The sequence below is a fragment of the Anoplopoma fimbria genome, chromosome 19, assembly GCF_027596085.1.
Source record: "Anoplopoma fimbria isolate UVic2021 breed Golden Eagle Sablefish chromosome 19, Afim_UVic_2022, whole genome shotgun sequence".
Taxonomy (NCBI): domain Eukaryota; kingdom Metazoa; phylum Chordata; class Actinopteri; order Perciformes; family Anoplopomatidae; genus Anoplopoma; species Anoplopoma fimbria.
The window spans coordinates 9,661,378-9,682,997 of NC_072467.1; the positions used below are offsets into that span (position 1 = coordinate 9,661,378).

A 21,620-nucleotide genomic window follows, 5' to 3' on the forward strand; every position below is an offset into this window, starting at 1 on the left:
TCAGTAGTTGTTGTTTTGTCAGAAGTGGTTAACACTATGAAGATGTGATAAATTAAGCCATAAGAAAAATGGTGTAATCTGTAGCTCCTGTAATGAGAAACCAGCGAAGTGGAACAAAGAATCATCATCAACAGGAAGAACCTTTCTATTTATAGTTTACACACGGTCTCAATCCGAGTGCATGGCGGCAGAGTGACTCCAGTTTGCCATTACCAACAATAGAATCCATTCTGCTAATTACGGATGTGGTTAAGGGGCTTTGCTGTCTAATTTACACACACACACACACACACACACACACACAACAAGTATTTAACAGATTTAGAAAAGTTTTATTTTCACAAAAGAAAGAAAAAAAAAAAAGAGAAAAACAAACAATAATAATATCAAATGATCTTAATGAGTAAAAGTTTCGTAAGTGTGTTATGCAAGTTAATTCTTCCCGGCTTCTTTGAGAAACACTACTTGTCCAGTGCTAGTCAAACAAAATTAGGATCGGTCACCAAGAATTCACCGTGTGCTCTGATGGCGTTTACATCTCACAATACTCAGCAGAGGTGCTGCAACAGGTCAGTGAAAAGGGGTGATGTCAGCAAAAAGCCACCTGACAGAGAGTTGGAATCCTTAGTAGTTTTCTGGTGTTGCTTGGCAGAAGTTTCGAGTCAATATTAAACAGAGAGTTTGGGTTTTGGACAGTCTTTGTGGGAGTGTTTCCGTCTCAGCTTTTGGGCTGTCGCAGCAGGCCACGGATCCTGCGAACCAGGGCCTGGATGAAGGTGTAGCGGGAGCGAACTTGGCTGTACAAACCCTCCACCTCCAGCAGCTTCCTCTGCAGAGCCTCTCCGAAACCTGCGGCCATGTCGCTCTTCAGCTGCAGTCACACAAACAGAAGACAAGACAAGAGGGATCAGGAGTAATATAGGTGGTAACACATATGTAAACATATTCACACAACATGATGTTTGTCAGAGCAACATTCAAAGTGTATATGACATTTTGCCAACGTCTGCCATTTCTTACCAGGTCTAGGTCTTGTTGGCTGACTCTGGATAGACCGAGGCCACGACCACCACTTGCCTGCAACCCGCCAAACGAGTCTGAAGACCATAAAAGATTAAATGAATTAAATGCATAAAAGAGAAATTCACTCAATTCCACACTGAGGGACTTGAAACAACAGCTGTGCAGCTGAGTTTTCTGCAAACGGCTCATTATGTCCGGTTTATTTTGCATCTATCTGTGACATATTTTCTCACCGTCTGTGAGGCGAGATCTAAACAAACTGGCTCCAGGCATCAGGGAGTCCTTGGGGTCGGTGGGAGTACAATGCAACAGGTAGTACTCCAGGTGGCGCCACAACACAAACAAACATGTCTCGATAACGTCTGAGGAAGAGGCAGGTCAAGGCATTTTAAGGCAATTCAAGATGTGGCATTTCTACGTGTCTAGCTTGGTATTTCAACTTACTGATGGGAACTTTCAATGATAAATATAGAAGGACATTCTGATGGACAATATGCGAGTCCTGTGACTACAACTGTGCCTGCATAAGGTCAAAGGATACAGGAGCACAGGGACAGCAGCTTGGCTCTGTTGTTGATAAGCTGGACCAGTCGTCTCTTGGCCAGCAAGCTCCTCTGGACTGATGAGATTTTCTCCACCCCTCCTGGGCCCGACACCAGGCCTTGGCACAGCTGAAAAAAGGAAAGTCTGTGGTTACAACTGAGGACAATGCATGTTGGAGCCAAAACGTGCAGGAAATAAAGAACAGTTTCTCTCAATTTATACTAGTTTAACTCCGATTTTAAAATTCGGAGTAAAACAGTTTTCACAACATGTACAGCAGTGTGTTGAGTGTGAGACCGAGTGAAACGGTGTATTGGTCCATCATTACCTCCTTCAGCTCCTCAGGAGGCAGCTGATCCAGGGTCTGCAGCTTGTCCAGGCTTTGTCTGTGACTCTGGTGGAACCGGAAGAAATCTGCAGCGCTGTTCTTCAGCAGGTACAGGACCAGACCCAGGCTGGGGGCCCGGGAGTAAGCCATTGATGGCAGAGTGGTCGAAAGATCTTAAAAAATAAGAGCTGCGGTTCAGTCTCATACTTGCATAAGTAGATAAGTGCTGCTGGAAGTTAAAAGCTAATTTGTGGTAGAAGCTAAAATAATTGAATCAGCTAGAGCAGACACTGAAAAAAATGTCATTCTTTGAAAGGACAATTCACAGACGGAATAGGACTAATACTGTAAAAGAAAAAGTTTTAAAGTATTCTTGTTCACACAATATACAGCTGCATGAGTTAAAGTATTTTTCCTCCCTCTTGGGTATTGGCAGAATATCACTGACCTGAGCGTCCTCCATCCCTGCCAGCTGGCTCGCTGCCTGACGGGCTGAAGAGGCAGATGCTGAACTGGGCCTGGGCTGAGCTCTGCAGCAGCAGCGTTTGGCAGTACTCCATGATGTTAGCACACACCTGGGGACAGAGAACAGCACCTTTAAGGTCACCGACAATGCAGTACTGATGAATAATCACGACTGTGCGTGCAAGACTCAACAAACATAGTTTCAGTGCCATTTTTAACTCTTTCCTCGCACTGTCCATTTTACTGTTGGAATATGCAAAAGGTGTACTTGGGAACTTCTCACTAGGAAGATACTACTTACATCTCAAGGAGACAAGCTCACATAAACTAAACTGCTGAAGGAATAACAAAACATATAACTCTTACTACTAACCTGTTGCATGGCCACCTCCATCTCCTCTCGTTTGTCTGCTGAGTCTCCGGGTGCAGCTATCTCAGCTTGCTTTAGCAACCTCTCCCGCTCGCTCCCCCCCAGACGGCCAAGCAGCGACAGACAGAGACGCTGGAAAATGAACAGACACATTATCAACTGTACAATTCACACATTTGAATGGGTGTGAATTAGCAAGAAGAGGACAGCAAAAAAACACATCAATACGACAAACAAAGGGAGCAGTCTAACCTGAAATCTGTTGATGTGTCCCTGGAACTCCATAAGAGCAGCACTGTTGACCTCCCCACCTGTCTCAAGGGCACCTGAGAGACCAAGCAGTTCATGAACACCACCATTCACAACACACTCTAAATGTGGTCATGTGGTTTGCACAATGGAAATAGATAAATACAATAGATAGCAAAGTAAATAAGAGTTACTGTTACAGTTACTGTGGTATTGTACCTGGCAGAGCAGTCTTACTGATGATGCCAGTAAGCAGAGAGAGCTCCTGCAGAGCTCCCATACTGAGCTCCTGACAGCGCAACAGGGACTGAATGGTGTCGGCATGCACTATCAGCCACTGGAGAACCTACACACACACACACACACACACAAACACAGATAAATGAGAACGTTGCTTGTGTAAAGATTATAAAACTGTTTTTAACTTTCACAAACAAGTCCATGACTTTTAACGAAACAATAATGTGCACACACTGAACTCTTCTTCATAGCTCTCAGATACAATACAGTACAATTTGTCCAAGATGCACTCTTTTTCAAATGAGAACTGACCCCAGCTAGAATCTACAGAGGAAGTACAGATGCAAGGCAGCATTTATGACCTAATGAAATTATCATCAACGTACTTTACTGAGTTTTAGGGTTTTCAAGGTTAACGTTTTCAAAGAATCCCAGAAAGAGAATAGTCTTAGTGATATCGATAGTTGTGTGCTTACCTGTGCCGCCCCCTGCTGGTGATTCATGGTGGTAGAGGTCAAGATCACCTGAAAGAGCCTCAAGGTTGGCAGGAGAATCTGCCTGTAGCGGTCCATGGGGCTGGGGATGAAGCCTGATGGGTCCCTCATCACCCTGTTGACAACCAGAGAACAAACAAAAATTTAGGAAAAATGCTATTAATACGCACCTTAAGAACAGACGTCATCTGAATAAGAAAGGCAGTTAAATGCAGCAGGATAAAGCAAAAAAAAAAAAAAAAAAGCTTTTATTTAAAATTCTTGAGGAAGAAGGTGCTGACTAACTATAAACACTTGAAAGCTATAAATTGTGTTGCAGGTCTGAGTGGAAGAAACTGACTTATTCTGGGGGCATTTTATCCAAAATAACCAATTTGAAAACACTTTATCAATCACAATTTTATATTAATAAAATATTTCCTTCACTTTCCACATCCATACCTGTGTGCATCGCTGTCGGGTACCATGTCAAACACCTGACACTCTATCAGCTGTGCCACCAGCCCACAGCGCAGCAGCTCCACAGCTCCCTGACCGGTCTTAGCCACACGAGTCAGCAGAGCCTGAGAACACACAGCAGAGTTACTACCTTCATAATCCTGTACTTGTAGAGGATTTAGACCAAGGCTACTGGTCCTATGAGACTTTGGGGGAAAACAAGTATAAGTGCACATGTGCTTACCATCTTGCTCTCATAGATGTAAAGTGGTTTGAGGAGTGGTGGCTGAGGTGTAAGCAGGCTCTGCAGGGCTACATCATCCTGCCTCAGGCTCTCCACTAGCGACCGCAGGTAGCCACTGTTGCAGACATAAACCAGCCACTGATTCTGGCGGTCTATGGAAAGGATCCGGTCCAGCACCGCCAGAGCCAACATCTGACAGACAGGAAGAGGAGACAAAGCAAGCACTGAGAGTAAAACAAATATCCTGGCTAGGTAAGCAAAAACAACAGACCTTTGTAATTTCCATTTACAATAAAGTCAATTTTAGTGCTTCATTTTCCAAAAATTGTTTTTGGAAACTTGGTGGGCAAAAAAAACATTGAAAATATATAACATAGTACTTTTGGTTGTTTATGTATTTTCACCTCTCCAAAATGGGAATATTACACTTAAGAAATTAATATCTTTGAAGAAATGCAAATCTGACATAAGCTGTTACATCTTGTCCCAATTGAAGAAAGAAATAAGCATTGTGGATGCTTTTGGACCAGTACTGTACAAAAGACACAAGGACAGCTGTAGGGTGCCTCTTCTAGAGTTTCAGCATGTCACCTATTTTTTCTAAGCATTTGTTGTATTGCAAAATCCAGGTTGTAGCAGAACATGACACATTGATGGTAATGAAACTGCTTCACCGCCCACCCCTTGTCAGAGGCTGTAAATGTCAGAGTAAGCACATGGGTCATATTGTTGTATGAACCTTATAGTTTGTCTCTTACCCTGCTGATTTCATGGCCGTCACAGGCGTCCCGACACACCACCTCCATGAGAGCCTTGCCGTAGCTCTCAATGATAGCGAGGTTCTCTCTCTGCAGTTTGGAGAAACCATCTTCAGGGGCCGTGAGACGCTCCCACATTGCTTTCCCTGCTGTAGGGAAGGAGAATGAAGTTACCAAACAACATCAAAAAGGACGTATCTGTAAACATTTTCCCAACAGCATTCATACAACCCAATTTCCATTGTGAAATAACAAGAGGTCCATATCATGAATATAATGCACTCTGCATATTTTCCGTATTCATGTTTCTGTGTTGTACCTGTCTGCAGAGTGTCTGGTTCATCTGGTTTCTGAGCGATTTGAAGGTAGTACAGCAGGGAGCCATACAAGTGTGCACGCAGACGCTGGTATCCACCTCCTTAAAGTGCGGAAGATGATATTATAAAGTCTTTCCACACCAAGGTTTATCATAGCAACATATCCCATGTAAGAAATGTGGGTTTATGTCATCACTAACCAGTACAGAGGATGAAGTCCAGCAGCTTGCGGAGAATCAGGTGCAGGGCTGAGTTGGCGATGGAGGCAAAGCCAGAGGATGCTTCTAATCCCGCCCCCTGCTGCTGCTCAGACAGGACTGATTGGCTGAGGTGGGCTGTCAGAGTGAAGACTGCCCCAGCTACAATTGGCATCAGTTCTCCTGCAGCATCCTCAGACAACACCTGGGCAATGCACGTCAACATTTACATTAAGTTGGTAGAACAGCCTGGAGATTTAGGTAATTGTCGTGTCAGCTCTTACAGGAATAAACAATTTATCATGTTTTTCTCTACTTTGATTGATTTAATACACATGTATTGATGACCACTGAATAAAAGCAATGACACTCTTGAAGATGTTGCTTACTAGGAGTATAGGGTGATTCAAATTGTACAGAGCCATACCTTTTCAAAGATTACTGCATCCAAAGTACAGTAAAAATTGACTTTATTGCTGCACTAATTTCACCCTCCATGTGACAAACATCCTCACTGACCTTATCATGCAGGTCTAACAGCAAGTCTCTGATGATGAGCTGCCTGTCATCAGCAGGTATGAGATCGGCGGGGCAGGCGGTCAGCAGCGTCTCCACCAGGCTCCTCCAGGACCGCAGTGCATGGCGCTTTGCACTCAAACTCCTACGGACACGATTGCGTTCCACCACCTGCTGCAGGATGGAGTTCACCTCCTAGAAGGATACACACAGGGACAAATATGAGTGAGTTCACCTCAAAGAAATTCACTGCATTAGTGATGGGAAAATGCTTGAGTGCTTTTGAACAACCACCCAAACACAAGCAATCTAAATTATCAAGACCTTAGGGGAAGGCAGAGAGGAACAGGTGAGTTTTAAGATTTGATTTAAAAGAGTCTAGAATCAAAGCATTAGTCAAAGCGAGTAATTTTTTTTAACTTTATTGGAAACTGGAAACCACATTTCAAAAGTTACCTCTGGATGATTGCTTCTTTCTGGTTATTTTGGCCCCACCACATGCTGCTAAATTAAGTCTGATCAGTTTTAACTAACTTACCTCCATCAACAGGGGCCTCTGTCCAATGGCTGCCATTCCCTGCAGTGCATTCACCTCAGCAACCAGCACTCTATGTAGCAACTGTGAGAAATTACAACAAAATATGATACATCAGCGGAAGCTAAAACAGAAAAAAACAGTTGATCAACATAAATGGGATGTTTACTTGTTCAACCTGGAAACCCACCTTAACGTTGCACACAGTGTGTCCTTGCTCATTGATATGCTCACAGTTGGAGATCACCTGCTCTATCTGAGTGCGCTCAAAGAAGTCCAGCTGCAGCAGCTCAGGCATATCCTGACTGAAATCGATGGCGTCCAGCACACTCAGCAACTTCCTGCGCACTGATGGCATCAAACAAGGACAAGATGAGAGGAAAAGTAAAGACCAATCTGGTATAATTCTAAAAGAAGAGGCTTAAATGGCAGCTAAATTAAATTACCCAAGTGTGTGGAGAGTCCTTAAATGTTGACTGGATTTACATTACAGCGTTTGATTTAAATGTGTACTGATGTGGCACAAACCTTTAGAAACTGTGTCAAAATGCAGGAACCCGCTGACTGATCTGGTTTCTTCTTCCATGCCTGATTCCCCATCTGGTAAAAAGAACAATGATGAGTTTCTAGGATCATAAATGAAGGACCGGTAATGTGATTGGGAGTTTGAAGGTGTTTTTTTTTGTCATTAAAATATGTATTAGTTTAAACATATTAACATTATACATAGATTCAAAAACTAGTTTCACAGGCAGTAAATCAAAGAAAACATTTAACACTTAACTTAAAAGGCAGCTACAAGGACCCACACGGGGTTAGATTCAGAATTTGCACTGTGCCGTACTAACTTCATTCATTTAAAATGTTACCATATTTAATTTCATATTTGGAAATTGGGGGTTGCCAGAATTACTTCATTTGTTTCAAAAAAGTGTGAACAAATTGAATACCTGTATGTTGAGTGTGTGGCTGGTCATCCAACAGGAGGCTGACAAGGCGTTGTGTATGTGAACGCTGGCGGTTCAGCGAGGTCACTCTCAGCTCAATGGCAGCTGTTTTCATGAGCCAAGACATCTGGGAGAGGGCAGCGATCTGATTACCTGAGGAGAGCAGATAGTAGAAACGAATCAATGAAAAGAAAACACAATGTACTTTCACTGTATTTTAATAAACACACACCCACCTTCACATTTTAACAGTGACATCCGAGACAAAGCTTGGCAATAATTACGTAGCCTTTCAGCAGGAATACAAAACAACTACTAATTTCCATTAGTGTTCTACATTTTCTGCCTCTTTGTTGAAGGGTTTTCATTCATAACATCCCTAATATGTTTTTGTTATTATATATTTTTAGGACAAAGGGGATCAGCCAGGATACTGTACTCACTAGGCAGGATGAAGGGTAGGTGCTGCAGGTGAGAGAACAGGAAGTCCTGGCTGGTCCTCAAATAGCGCATAGTAGGTCCAGACGTGTCTGGGCAGGCACACAGCTGGTAGATCACCTGAGAGAGGGAGACAATGACATGCAAACAAGAAAAATGGTCAGCCCACACACAAATTCCATGTATACCTTTAACCTACAAGGCAGACAATGCAAGTAGTAGAGAGTAGAGGATGAACAGTACCTGGTAGCAGAGCTCGGCCAGGTGTGGGGCCTGCTGTGTGAGTACAGGTCCTGATCTCTTCTCCGTGCCTCTCTGCAGCAGACTCAGGATGGCGTGCAGGCAGCTTCGTGGACATCCCAACACACCTATAACACAAACATTTACCGTCATCTGTTAACTTGTCCATACAAACCAGAACCACTAAAATATTGCTAGAATCCAATGCCAAAAGGTTGTTTTTCTGACCTGGGTCCTGGAGGTTGGTGGAGGACACAGGCTTCTTGACTTCATAGCCCAAAAGATACAAGGCCAGATTTGGTGTCTTCAGCTCCAAGGAGGTGATGAGCAGGTTCAGCATATGGATCTGAGTTTCATGTCGGATTCTTGCAACCTTCTTTTGTGGGTCTGAGTCTGGAAGTTTGGGGGTAATAACATGTGTGAGTTTAAAGTCTGACAGTTATAATAAACAGATTTAACTTTTACAGTATTAAAACAACATGATTTAAACCAAATGCAGAAGATGGTACAGTTTCCAGGCTAATTAAATAATATATATTTTTTTACAGACAACAAGACTTGTCTCTCACCATCTCCGTTCTCTGCTCCCTCCTCTGCCTCTTCACTGTCCAGACACTCCACAAAGCCTGCCATCAGCTTTTCACTCACAGACTAAAAGACAAAGTCAAAAAATGGTCTCAACTTCAAACACAACACAAGTTTTACACATCACCACAGGGAAGATCCCTTAGACAGACGCACCTCGGTGAATCAAGTAAAAAAACACACCTTTCCTGAAGCATCTTTCCAAGTCTTTCAGATAGAAATACATTTTGATTTAGATTATCACACCATAATTTCATAGAGAAAAATGGCAGTGTTTATACTTCACTAAACACATTTTGGGTTTATGTGATCCACATTGAAGGGTCTATATAAAAACGAGATTGGCCTCCAGGAATTAATTCTATCTAATTAAATGCGTAATTAAGAAGATACAAAGCTACTGTACAATATTTTGGTTTTCTTGTTCTTTTGCTAAATGCTTATCATTTTGTAAAATATCGTGAATCTTTTGGGATTTTTCTTTTTTTTCATTTGGTAAAAGTTAAGACTTAATATAAATATACCTGGTCATGTGTGAAATCTCCCACCAGCCTCGTCTGAATGTTTGGGTAGTTGGCGATACGACGCAGGATCTTTGCACTCTGGAAGGCAGCCTCTGGGTTGGAGCTGCTGTGGTACAGATACCTGCAAGGACAACATAGGCCGCCATTAAGGTACACTCGTTCTGAACACATTTTTAAAAAGTAGGTTTTTAAAATATATCGTACAATGACTGAAGATTAGGTTTTATAACATTTCATTTCCATTAACTAGTAAACAGGAACATGTACAAGAAAACAGACAACAAAAATCACAACCATGGCTTCATTACCACAGTTTGTATTCAAACCTTGATGCCCTTACCTGGCAATGTTGACAATGTGATCTGCCCTTCTGGTTTGAGGACTGACCCCCTGGAGGAGCTGCTCCAAGGGGGAAACCAGCATGGAAGCCTGGCTCTCCCTGAGGAGGTCCATGAACACCACCTCCTTCTGCAGAGCCAAGTCCAGCAGGCACAGGCAGCACAGCACCGCCGACTCCAAGTGCTTCTTACCTGGAGGGGGAAGAGCGACGGAGCATATAGTCAGAACAAACACACAAGCGATCTCTCTTTACCCGACAGCAGCAGCAGATGTTCTCTCACCAGGGAAGGGTGCATAGGTGTCCAGCTGGCGTACACCCTCCTCCAGCAGGCTGAGGCAGAGTGCCAGCGTGGGCGAGTCGTTGAGCAGGTGGAACATGATGCTGTGACCAGGGGGCTTGTGGGCCGCGACCTGCTCACCCTGCAGCTCCACCATCTCCTGGACAAAGTCTGACGGCTGCGGCTCGTAGTTCCGCAGCAGCTTGTGGAAAACCTCCAGGACAGCATCAGCAACCTCCCACTGAGAGATGACACATATTCAAAAAAACAAATGAACAGATGTATGTGTAGTTTAAAGAGCATTCATGCATACTGCAGCTACATGTCTTAACCTTAAAAGGACGCCAGGAGAGCACTACACATCACTTTACCTTCTCAGCTGGATGGCGATATGCTCTGGTGGGGAAAGGGAGGAACACAGAGTCCCGCAAGAAGTTCAGGTAGGGCTGAAAGCCCGGCACGCGTAGCCCCGCCCCTAAGTTAGTGGGCATGCTGCTCTCGACCAATGTGCTGATCAGATGACAGAAGCCTCGTGTCAGGGGATACTCCTCACAGCTCGACTCGATCTCATTCAGCTCCACCTGAGAGAAAAATTCATTATACAACTTTTGAACAGGAAGTGTTCACTTTGATGAGAGATCAAAGTCAAGTCTCTGAGTTGTTATCTTTAAATGTTACTTTGTAAGATTCAGCTTTAATTCAGTAAAAAGATAATCCCTTCCAGTCAGCATTATTTTTGCATCACAACACATTTGAGTCTAAAAAAATCCCTTTGGGCATCACTCAAATGTTATCTTAAAGTGAACAAATTAAAAATGGTCCTGGCGGCCCCAAGTGGTCTAGTTTCTCTCTGTGCCAACTAATGAACCTTCTTATTTGCCTAATGTTCCGTTAAGAGATTTAATACAAAACCTTCCTTCTAATTTGGTTGACTGAGCATCAAATTCACTAACCACAAAACATCTTACCTCAATTCCAGCTGCCTGCCTCTGTCCTGGGGCTCGCACTGTCTGAAGGATCTGTGGTAAAAGAAAGGTTATAAAGTTATAAAACTTAAAATAACAACAAACTTCAACACTCAAAACATTGTCTTTGAACTATAAGAATAGAGACTGCTCGATAAAAATGAGAATACATCCACCACTTCAGAAAATCTGACATGCACTCAGATAATAAGTGCATGTCAGAGTTTTGTTGTTAGCCTAGTATAACTGGCAATATGAGAGAACTTCACAGACTATATTCTGAGCGTGATAAAAGAACATAATTCAGTAATTATGTTTAAACTTGGCAGACTTTTCTTATAAAATTGTCTACTAAATTGTTCTGTTGATTAAGTAAAGGCTAACCTGTGTGTACTCCAGTGACTGCCAGAGTGAAGCAGCGATCTCTGGTGACTTCCCGAAGGCTGCCAGGCAGTGCAGGAGCTCAGCCTTCAGGACGGGAGGAACGCTGCACTGCAGCAACCCCAACATCACTACAACTGGGGTCCACTGGGGATGCTCACACAAAGCCAGTCGAGCATTTTCACTCTAGAGAACAAAAAGAAAAAAAATCATGCTAAGACACAAGGTGAGTATTTAAGTTGTATAATCCACGTAATGCGAGCACATTAAGAAAGACGCCCATCCTTCACGTGAATTTTGTTCTGTACCCATGTGATGATGGTGGTGAGCAACTGCAAAAATGAGGTGAGTCCATCCAGCTCTCTTTGGGTGATGCCCCTTAGTGATGGGTGGCGGTACTGTGATGCGTCTGGATTTGGAAAGTCTCGCCGCAGGTTCTCATGGTAGAGCATAAGGGAGTGAAAAAAATGTTCCCAAGACACCGGGCTGCCTGAAACTCCCTGGATGTTGTCACCTGCATACATGAACGTGAAGTTAATTGGCATTCATTTGGATCTGTATTAAACTAAAGCAGTACGTTTTTAGAGTCTGATGTTCAGATCACCTTAAGTTGAAGGTTTATTAGTAAGGATTTGAAAGTGTCTATATTTCTTTCATATTGACTACTGAACAGAAACATACCACAAAAATAGTCAATACTCTAAGGACACTAATTCCCAAACCAGATTACCCCAAAATCAAATAAAATTGTCCTTGCCAAGAGGCCAAACTGCACATTAATTGTTGAACAGTATCAATTTCAGATATCGATTAGAAAATATGTTCATTCATTCACAAATTTACAGATCCTTTCTGGTGATAACAACAATCTGCTCTTACTGTGCGTGGCTCCGTTGGTTTTAAGCAGACTGAAGGAGTAGTGGGCACACTGAGGACCATTGGCGAGCCCTTTCAGCATACGGAGATAGGAGATATAGAGGGTGGAGGGGAGGAGGTCTCCCATCTGACGCACAAACTTGGACAGAACAACCTACAACAAAGCATAAGAAAAGAGAAACTCTTTCAACAGAAAGCCATTGTTATACAAATTAAACAATTTAAAAATGTCTTGCTCTTTCTCTACCTTTTTTAACCTACTAGAATTCTTGGTGTGAGATTTTTTTTGTGCAACCAGAAAACACAGCTCCTACCTGTTTATGTGGAGGCCTTTGCAGTGCCATTCCCAGGTAGGATCCCTGCAGGGAGGTGTGTTGGAGAGACTCTGTTGGACACCAGAACTCCAGTCCCAACTCCAGCCCAAATGAGTCCTTACTGTAAAACTCTCCTATCTGGAAAGACAAAGCAGTAACCAACACTCAATTGGTATTCTACCTCTGCTCAGTACCTCCATTTTCAAGAAAATGATCAGTTCAACTCTTAAAATGTGAAAAGCGATGTTGCTGAGGTTGATAGGTGTATGTGTTTGCCAAAAATCACTGACGAGAATCATGAGGTGGTCTAAGTCCTTGCGTATCGATGATGGAAGCTCGCTGTCCATCTGCAGGGACATGTGCACCAGACGGGCATCCTCATCAGCGCGGTTACGAAGCTGTTTCACCTACAAATACAGCAAAAATATGTTAATTAATAGATTTAATCAATATGCAAACTAACAAAACAATAATCTTTCAGAGACAAGCTAACACTACAACATAACATCCACACAAGTCAAACTCATTTGTAGTGGACATCTGTGGCATCTCTTACCTTCATTGGCATGAGTGCCAGGAAGTCTGTGATGAGTGAATGGAGGCGGCGGATGTAAAACTCTTCCTGGCCAAAACTCTCACATCCCAGGATGCCCTCCTTCATAAACAGGAAGACATCTCCCAGTAGAGCCTGGTCTGCCAGAGCCTCGTCTGCCTCAGTGAACTCAACCAGGGCTGCGCATCACACAAATGTAAAAATATTCTCCTGTTAAATGGCTACCAACTTTGAGAACTCATTCAAAAAGTTTTCTTCAAACAGCTAGAAAGCATATTTAATGCATATCCAAGAAATAAGAACCTTACCGCATCCCTGTGGCAGCTGAGAAAGGACCCTCAGAGACAGAGCCCAGGCCAGACGACACACGGCCTGCAGACCTGGAAGCTTCCACGGCTGGCCGTCCATCAGACGGCTGTGCACTGCAGCCACGTACTGCCTCTCGGTCAGCAACGGCAGGGTCTGGATCAGATCTAGAGGAACACAGAGACGATGCTTAACCAGCTGTAGAAGAAAAGCACTTAAACTAACAGCAATCGTATGCCTAGCAACAAGCAGTAAGTTTAAGTGGATTTGACAAGTAACTTCAAACAAAGTTAAATTATACACATTAAATGTATTTAACATGTTCTCACCTTCTCTATCTTCTGTTCCCTGTTCTACGAAGCTGACATCCAAGCAGTAGAGTAGTGCCATGACCAGAGCCAGGTTCACATTGTCCAATGAGCCGTCAGCTTGAGCGGTCACTGTCTCCAGGTGGCCGATAAGAGCCAGAGTGTCATCTTTAGACAAAGGTGATTGGCAGGTCCATGAAAACAGGCTATCTGCCAGGGCCTGTCTGGATTCTTTGATGAGGTCAGAGACCTTGGGACAAGAAAGGGAGTTTAATGTTTTCCATCCCTTTATTCTTCTCCTCGATGTTTCTTCTTCTTCAGTGACAACAAAAGCTACTGGCTTTACACTAGTTGAGTAAGATTGAATATATTGCAAAGATAATTATCTCTGTCTCTAATCAACACAAAGGATTTGCTCCCACCTCTTTCCTGTGCTTCTCATTGCCCAAGCCGCGCTCCTTCTGCAGGCGTTCAAACTCACGCGTCACATTTATCTCTGACACCAAGGTTAGGATGCGTTTGGTGAGACCCTGGTTCATTAGTTCATCTGTAAAACGCGTCGTCAAAGCCACCAGCTCTCCACTGAATGACATAAACAAACAACAGTACAGATCAATAACAAGTAGGACAATAACATGCTAATCATGTGGAGCATAAATGCACATGATATTGCTTGTATGTGCTACTTGTGGATAGCATAATTACCTCAGGTCCAGGGTGAAAGTCTTGCCATGCCGTGACTGGATGAGTGTGCGCAAGGAGTTGGCCACACAAAGCTTTCCATCCCAGTAGAGCAGCACAGCTACTAGACCTCGTGTCAGACCTGGAAAATGGGGCTGCTGTTGCTCACCTGGAGACAGATGAATATATTCAGAGAATCAGTTGTGTGAAACTTCAATGTCTTCTAAGGAAAGTCGTGCAAGGCTTTGTATACAAATCATGGATTCGATTAAGACAAACCTAAAACAAAATAGCCATTATAAACATATGTGTCTATAACACATACCACATATTACACGTGCACCAAATTTACTACATAACTTGATTTGTAACTTTGCTTTCCAAGTAATGTATTTTCTTATGTCCACTTTACCTGCTAACAGAAGCTCCAAAGCTGCTAACTCTCCAATATCAAACAAATCACTGAGGATGAAGGCCTCTGAGAGTAGCTGCTCTGGAAGCAGCCGTGACCCCTGCTGACCTTGGATGGCGATGCCATCTGTGCTGGCTTTACGCACCTTTTCTCTCTGCTCAGCACTCTTTGGCTAAAAAAAAAAGAAGAAAAGACCAGATCCTATTAACATTAGAGCCTCAAGACACACTGTGTATGAAAATGTGTCTGTCTGCACCAAGGAAGTTGTTGAATACACAGGAAGATAAACAGTCAACTACGGCAGTCATTACAAAAGATGTGTTTGCACAGCATCTCACCGGGTTCTTATAGAGTGACAGAAAGTGCGGTTTGTGTTTCTTCAGCTGCAGGTCAAGGAGGTGGACGCTCTCTGGCTGTCTCCGCAACACCGCCCCGTCCACTGTCTCCCACAACTCCTTCAGCGGCCCCCACAGACTGGCTCCTGTGTGGGTGAATGGGTTACCAAAGGTCTTGTATTGGCACACATACACAGAATTGATTCTCCCTCTACAATTGTGTTAGTTTCTTATAACCACACCTGGCGTTGTGTGGCTTTATGCATTTTGAGTATCTCATATATGCAACATGACTGATTTATCACTCATAATTAAACTCAGATTTAGCAAGTCAAATTCGATTCTGACATTAATTTTTTATTTTTTGAAGTTTATGTGAATTACTGTTTTCTTTAATATCGAATGTAAACGACTGACAGGACATGATGGGGCTGAGCCTGTGACTTTTTCATGATGTTGACATTTTAAACCTCAGACTGCACCAACGAGTAACTAATACACACGCTGATGTATAAACAACATACAGATTTATACGACTGATGAAAGACAAGATGACCAGAGAAATGACCTTAACATTACATTACCTGTATCAGTTTTAAATATAAGAGTTGTACATGTTAGGCTTGTTTTTGTAGATTAAGCCTCATTATTCAATTATACTTTGAGTGTATTGATTATTGTATGACAAACCCCTAGGCTTCCTAAAGCAAAGTCAACCAGGTTTGTACAAATACATCTGATCCACGTCTCCAGTAAACAACTGTCCCTGACTCATTGTCCACTGACAGGTGTATTGTAAACCAGAGGCTGGACTGAGTCTGGACGTTATCTTAGCTGTTATACACAAACTTCCATAGTTTTAACTATTGAAACCAAGGACAGTGTGCCAGGCAGTGATATAAAATATGTATTTGCTTGTTCCAACTCAGTTTGTTTCAGTTTTGCTTTTCATGAACGTGAAGTAAACTCCTCTGCTGACCCATTTGACAGTTGTTGCGCCACACAAGTCATATTGCCGTATGCCATTTATTCTGACGTAAAACCACGTTAACGCTGACTTTAACCACTAAGTACAACGCTAAACTTGTTTACCCGCAGAATAACTGTGATAGCAACATGAGCTAACTTAGCTTAGCAGGCTGCAATTGAGTGACTACCACCATGTGGTCAAAACATGGTACGCGATCAAACTGGCTCTCAAAAAGATAATGAGCACTTATTTATCTGTGAGAAAACAATCAATAGCCACTGCTAGGGATTAACACAATGAAGCTACTTAATGAAAGAAATGTAGTTCATACCCGAATTTACCGCCATCTGCGCCGCCATGATACACCCGGAGAACTGGACAGGAACCGGTCCTGTGTTGTGCCGGTGTGAAATTATAAATGATTAATGCTATGCACATGTTATGATAGCATTTATCTGGTGCAATTCACCAGTTGTATTTAAATGTAAATACTGTCTTGTTGTGTCGGTAAAATGTTTTAAACATCGCTGTAGATTCTGTGTAATTCAATCAGGCGAGGTCCTCGGACCGGAGGACTCCTCTAGACGGATGGAAAAGTGTAGTCTACTAATGCAGATTAACTCAAGTACTAATTCAATAGAAACTCACACGGGTTCAATAAATTCCGTTCTGTTTCAAATATTATTTTCTATGACATTTTAATAAAGCTATACTCGTTTCACATCGAATCAAGTTAATAAACCATACCATGTACAAACATTGGTTCCGCCCTGTGTAGGACCGGTACCGTTATGTCGTTACACCAACATGTCCATGCGACGTTTGACAGTTCTGGATCCGTGACCGCTAAAATGGAAATGTGTCATACATGAATGTAAAACTTCGATGCCGCCGTAAATGTAGCTGCGCATTTAAATCGAGGGCTTTGGGATATTTTAATTGAAAGTATGGCTCGCGTTGTGAAAGTGTTTCGGACTCTGCGGAACAACTGGAAGAAGTCCACCTTTGCTGCTTGCGTCCTGTCTTACGGGGGCTACTGGCTGTATGGTAAACACTGGTGAGTATTTCCGGTTATGATATTTCCTCAGATTAGAATAAGCATACATGTCTGTGCTACTGATTGTTCGTGTGTTTCACATGTTGTGTCCTGTGTCTTATCAGTGACAGTGTTCTGCGGAGAGAGGCTTGTCTCGCCGCCAGGGTAAGACATCACTTATTCTTGCACTTCATGTTGTCAGTATTTAAACAAAAACCCTCTTCAAGGGCCTGTAGTCCTCACCACCGTCATCATTTCTGGTAGGAATTCGGGCGCCAACTGATTGCACCACAGGAGCGTCTGAGGAAAGCAACAGTGATCTTGAACCCGGCAGCTTGCAGTGGGTAAGCAGACTCATCAACACCACAACACCTCAACATCTCTCACCGACAGGTTTGTCAGGACTTCAGACAACAGTCTCTCTCAGAATATTTACAACTTCCTCTCTCAATTTTCCCCAGGAAAGCCAACAACCTGTTTGAAAAGAATGCTGCTCCACTTTTACACCTGGCTGGTGTGGAGATTACTATAGTAAAGGTATTTCACTTGAAAACAATCATTGCTATAAGTGGCTCTAGTAGGGATCCCATCATGTGCACCGTGATTATATATTGCCTGTTTTCCTCTACAGACGGACTATGAAGGTCAGGCAAAAAAACTGATTGAGCTCATGGAACAGACCGATATGCTCATCGTAGCCGGAGGGGATGGCACCTTGCAGGAAGTCGTCACCGGTTTGCTGCGAAGGCCAGATCAAGTAGGTGGCACACGGTTTTTGTGTTGATCTGCAAGATGACTTGATTCAAACTTTTCTTTCATTGATGTCACTGATGGACGTTTTATTACTACAGGACACAGTCTGTAACACACCAATTGGATTCATTCCACTGGGCTCTCACAATTCCCTGAGTCCAAGTCTTCACCTCCTCAGTGACAACAAGGTCAAGTAAGTATCTCTTCAATATCATAAGGAAAGTTTCAGATTTTATCATCACATAATCTTCTAACCTTTGAACTGGATGTCTCACCAAGTAAATATACATGGATACGGGTATGGTATGCGTTTCCACATGCGTAACTTAAACCCATTTTTTCCAACCTTTCCAGAGACATTACATCGGCAACACTGTCCATTCTAAAGGGAGAAACAGTACCTCTGGATGTGCTGCAAATCAAAGTGAGAAACTCCTTCTGTTTAATCTACAAAGCCTCAAACTTATTGTCATAGTGTTGGTCTTGAATGCAGATACTTGCTTATGTCAGTATTTGATCTCTAGTTAAATTAAGAAATATTTAAAGAAATGTATGAATTCACTCTTTATAATAGGCCTTTCTTCGTCAAATTGGATTATGAAGTTAAATTGTCATGAACAGTTATTGTTTTGTTTTTGCTATGCAGTGAGATATTATGTGTCAGCGGTTGGACAGAAATTCAACTGTGTGTGTTTCTAGGGAGAGAAAGAGCAGCCAGTCTTCGCTCTGACGGGACTACGTTGGGGAGCTTTTAGAGATGTGGCTGCAACAATCAGCAAGTAAGAATACACAATTGGTCACTCTCATTATAACCATGACATAATTCCCCATACAAAAGAATAATGAACCATATTTCCTCATAGATATTGGTACCTTGGGCCATTGAAGACAAATGCAGCACATTGGTTTAGTACTCTACGGGTAAGGCAATATATTTTCTTAACATGCTTGGGTAAGAACAGTTTATCAAACCAGTGTTGGCCTTTTAGAAAATATCTGTTATTGGAAAGACATGTCAGCTAATGTAAAAGAGGTTTCTCCCTGTTATGAAAATAATCTTTCAAGCATGTTTTTCCTTTATGCAACTCTCAAGTTAGGACTTTGCTAAGTATATTTCCTTTCAAAGGAAGGGTCTGTGGCATTTATCGCTTATTTTCTACAGCCATTGAATACTTAATTGTTTGTTGTATTCAGTCATTCGAACTTAAACAGCTGTTAACGTGAAAGATATTTCTTAAGTGTAGGTTTCAGTGCAATCCCTGTATCTTATAGTGATACAAATGGTGCTGTAGAAGTTTCCCATCCTGATAAAAATATACTGTATACTTTTGAGTAAGACACTAAATAACTGTAGATATACTGCTGTCGTTTCTTATTTTAAACGGTTTCAATATTGAATATCTAGCCTCAGTGAAACATATAATTATCTCATCAAATACAGTAGATGTCTCCAGGTTATTGCTGTAGTTCATGTCTTCCCCTGTTTCCTTGTCACTGATTCTTTATTCTGTGGCGGCAGATGTATATTAATCTTACGCTGTTGTAAAATCTCTCAGGAGTGGCCCCTGATCCGTGAGGTCTCAGTGTCCTACCTGGCTCCCAGCCTACGGCCCCCTGACCTGCCAACTCATAAGCCCCCCAGACCCAACCTGCTCTACCGCATCGTCCGCAGGCTCAAAAACCGCTGGAACCCTCCTGTCGAAGGTAGTATGTGTCATTGTGTTGATGCATTGATCACAGCATGAAAACGTGACACCGAATCCCAACAGTCAAGACTGTGAGTTATATTTTTTGGTGGTTTGTGTGTGTCTTTGCTCAGAGCCTCCAAAAGTGGAGGAGCCAGAGCAGTGGAATGAGGAGCATCTGTCGACGTTAGAGCTGTTTATTCAAACGCAAAACAAAAACCCAGTGGAGATGGTCAGTCCAAAATAATTGCATTTTCTAAACCTTGTACCAGTTATTATAAAATGATGACATGATCTCACTAATGTGCCTTGTTTTCCTCTGTGATTGTTACAAAAAAATATATTTGATTTCCATTTATTTGATCTTGCAGCGCATAAATGACTCCCTGATGATCTGTGCAGAACCGGACAACTTCACAGTGGGCGAGTACATCACTGTCGGGTTAGTAGATTCAGTTTTTTATTAGTCTGCTGCAAACAAAATCGATATACATTATATAAAAGTTGGTACATTCAAGTAAAAGAATGTCAATGTAAATTCCTCATTATAGAAGTAAAAAGGAAAAGGATCCAACCGTATTCACCAAAGACTCCACAAAACTGGAAGCCAGTGTTTGCCAGCTTCACCTGCCAGAGGTAAGAGACCCGTTTAAGTGACTTGATCCTGTTTCATTACGCCACGTTAAAGAAAATCTGAACTATTTAAGGATTGTGTCAATATTGTTAAGTTTACTTTCTAAAGATTTGTGTAACTTGATGTCCTGACCCCGCAGGGTGCCGCTGGCTTCTACAGCATCGACAACGAGGAGTATGAGGCCATGCCCGTAGAAGTAAGGCTGTTGCCACGGAAACTACGTTTCTTCATCAGTGCAGAGCGCAGGGAGCAGCTTCTCTCACATATGCAGTGATGAAAAAACATTGAACATGAAAGAAGACAAGAACAGCGAGACAAAAACTGATTGAGTCAAGAGAAACACTAAAGCAAAGAACAGGATGCCATGAGATTCTGAAGTCAGACGGATTTGTTCTTTGCCAGCTGTTACATGTAATGTTTACTACATGTAAACATTCAGTGGAATAATTATAAGGAGGAATACATGAAATGCTGTTGGATATTAAAGGACCAAGGCTTTGTTTCTTTAAGCCAGTAACCCGTGTATCGGTTGTCTTACAAAATGATTTTATGTTTACTGAATGGTTTACTATTCCCATCACATTTGATCTTGGTCAATAAAAATTATTTCTGTCCAAATCAAGACAAAGTTGTTATTTTTTTTCCTACCAGTTTGACATTTAGTATTTAAGCGGCTAGCCAATGCCTTGTTGAAATAAAGAGAGCAGGTGTCGGTTGTAGGACTATAGGTCAGTGGGCAAAGAAGATGTGATGGACAGAAAGGGAAAGTAAAATATACCTTCTATAGAACCTTTTTACGTAAATGCTTTAAGCTGGCTGTGAGAAGCCACTGGTTCTCTGAAGTTTATGTATAGGTTTGAGGTGTATAGATGAATGAATACAGAAGAATATAGGGATGCTGCAGCATTCTGAAAATGTTGCAAAAGATCTTATACCAGGATTGTGGCAGACTCCTTTGTGAGGCTGGGTGTGATCCGACAGATGGTGTAGACAGCAAATCTGCAGGATTAAGCAAGTGGCTGCATCACATCTTATTTGTTTGTTCAGTAAAACACAAAGGGAGGCTCTTTGTTTTTGTTTTTGTTGTGTGTCTTGTGGTTTAAAATTCTTGTCGGGGAATGGCAGTGACTGCATAAGTACAATTTTAAAGGAACTTGTAAGTTAGAATTTCATATTTTGAGGGAAATGTCCTTTTTACTCCACTACATTCATATGACAGCTTTGCTTACTAGGTACCTTTTATATTAAGATTCTACATTCAAAGATCAACTTAATTTCAAATTTAACATGAAACATGGTAAATTGTGTTTGATTGATTCACAAGAGTCAGATAATATTGATGA

At 42.2% G+C, this 21,620-nt stretch overlaps 2 protein-coding genes across 2 annotated transcripts; one reads left to right on the top strand and one right to left on the bottom strand.

Moving 5' to 3' along the window:
• Positions 1 to 364: 364 nt before the first annotated feature.
• nup205 (nucleoporin 205) lies at positions 365 to 16,560 on the bottom strand. The gene is made up of 42 exons (XM_054619332.1): positions 16,501 to 16,560; positions 15,203 to 15,345; positions 14,865 to 15,036; positions 14,477 to 14,621; positions 14,194 to 14,353; positions 13,793 to 14,021; positions 13,466 to 13,630; positions 13,161 to 13,336; positions 12,895 to 13,011; positions 12,605 to 12,742; positions 12,294 to 12,444; positions 11,723 to 11,928; positions 11,418 to 11,600; positions 11,037 to 11,087; positions 10,440 to 10,649; positions 10,072 to 10,309; positions 9,792 to 9,981; positions 9,452 to 9,572; positions 8,912 to 8,993; positions 8,571 to 8,735; positions 8,346 to 8,470; positions 8,108 to 8,222; positions 7,668 to 7,817; positions 7,246 to 7,317; positions 6,908 to 7,065; positions 6,721 to 6,801; positions 6,186 to 6,377; positions 5,670 to 5,871; positions 5,472 to 5,570; positions 5,153 to 5,301; positions 4,395 to 4,586; positions 4,154 to 4,275; positions 3,695 to 3,827; positions 3,198 to 3,324; positions 2,982 to 3,055; positions 2,733 to 2,861; positions 2,343 to 2,469; positions 1,895 to 2,067; positions 1,565 to 1,694; positions 1,257 to 1,385; positions 1,021 to 1,097; positions 365 to 871 (listed from the first exon to the last, which is right to left on the bottom strand). The coding sequence occupies exons 1-42, from the start codon at positions 16,526 to 16,528 to the stop codon at positions 719 to 721; spliced, it is 5,979 nt and encodes a 1,992-aa protein (XP_054475307.1). The 5' UTR covers positions 16,529 to 16,560; the 3' UTR covers positions 365 to 718.
• Positions 16,561 to 16,950: 390 nt separating this feature from the next.
• agk (acylglycerol kinase) lies at positions 16,951 to 20,895 on the top strand. Its single transcript, XM_054619333.1, has 14 exons — positions 16,951 to 17,226; positions 17,331 to 17,370; positions 17,470 to 17,549; positions 17,667 to 17,742; positions 17,837 to 17,962; positions 18,057 to 18,151; positions 18,313 to 18,382; positions 18,658 to 18,737; positions 18,822 to 18,879; positions 19,515 to 19,662; positions 19,778 to 19,875; positions 20,015 to 20,085; positions 20,195 to 20,279; positions 20,417 to 20,895. Exons 1-14 carry the CDS (start codon positions 17,117 to 17,119, stop codon positions 20,549 to 20,551), a joined length of 1,272 nt encoding a protein of 423 aa, XP_054475308.1. The 5' UTR covers positions 16,951 to 17,116; the 3' UTR covers positions 20,552 to 20,895.
• Positions 20,896 to 21,620: the final 725 nt, after the last annotated feature.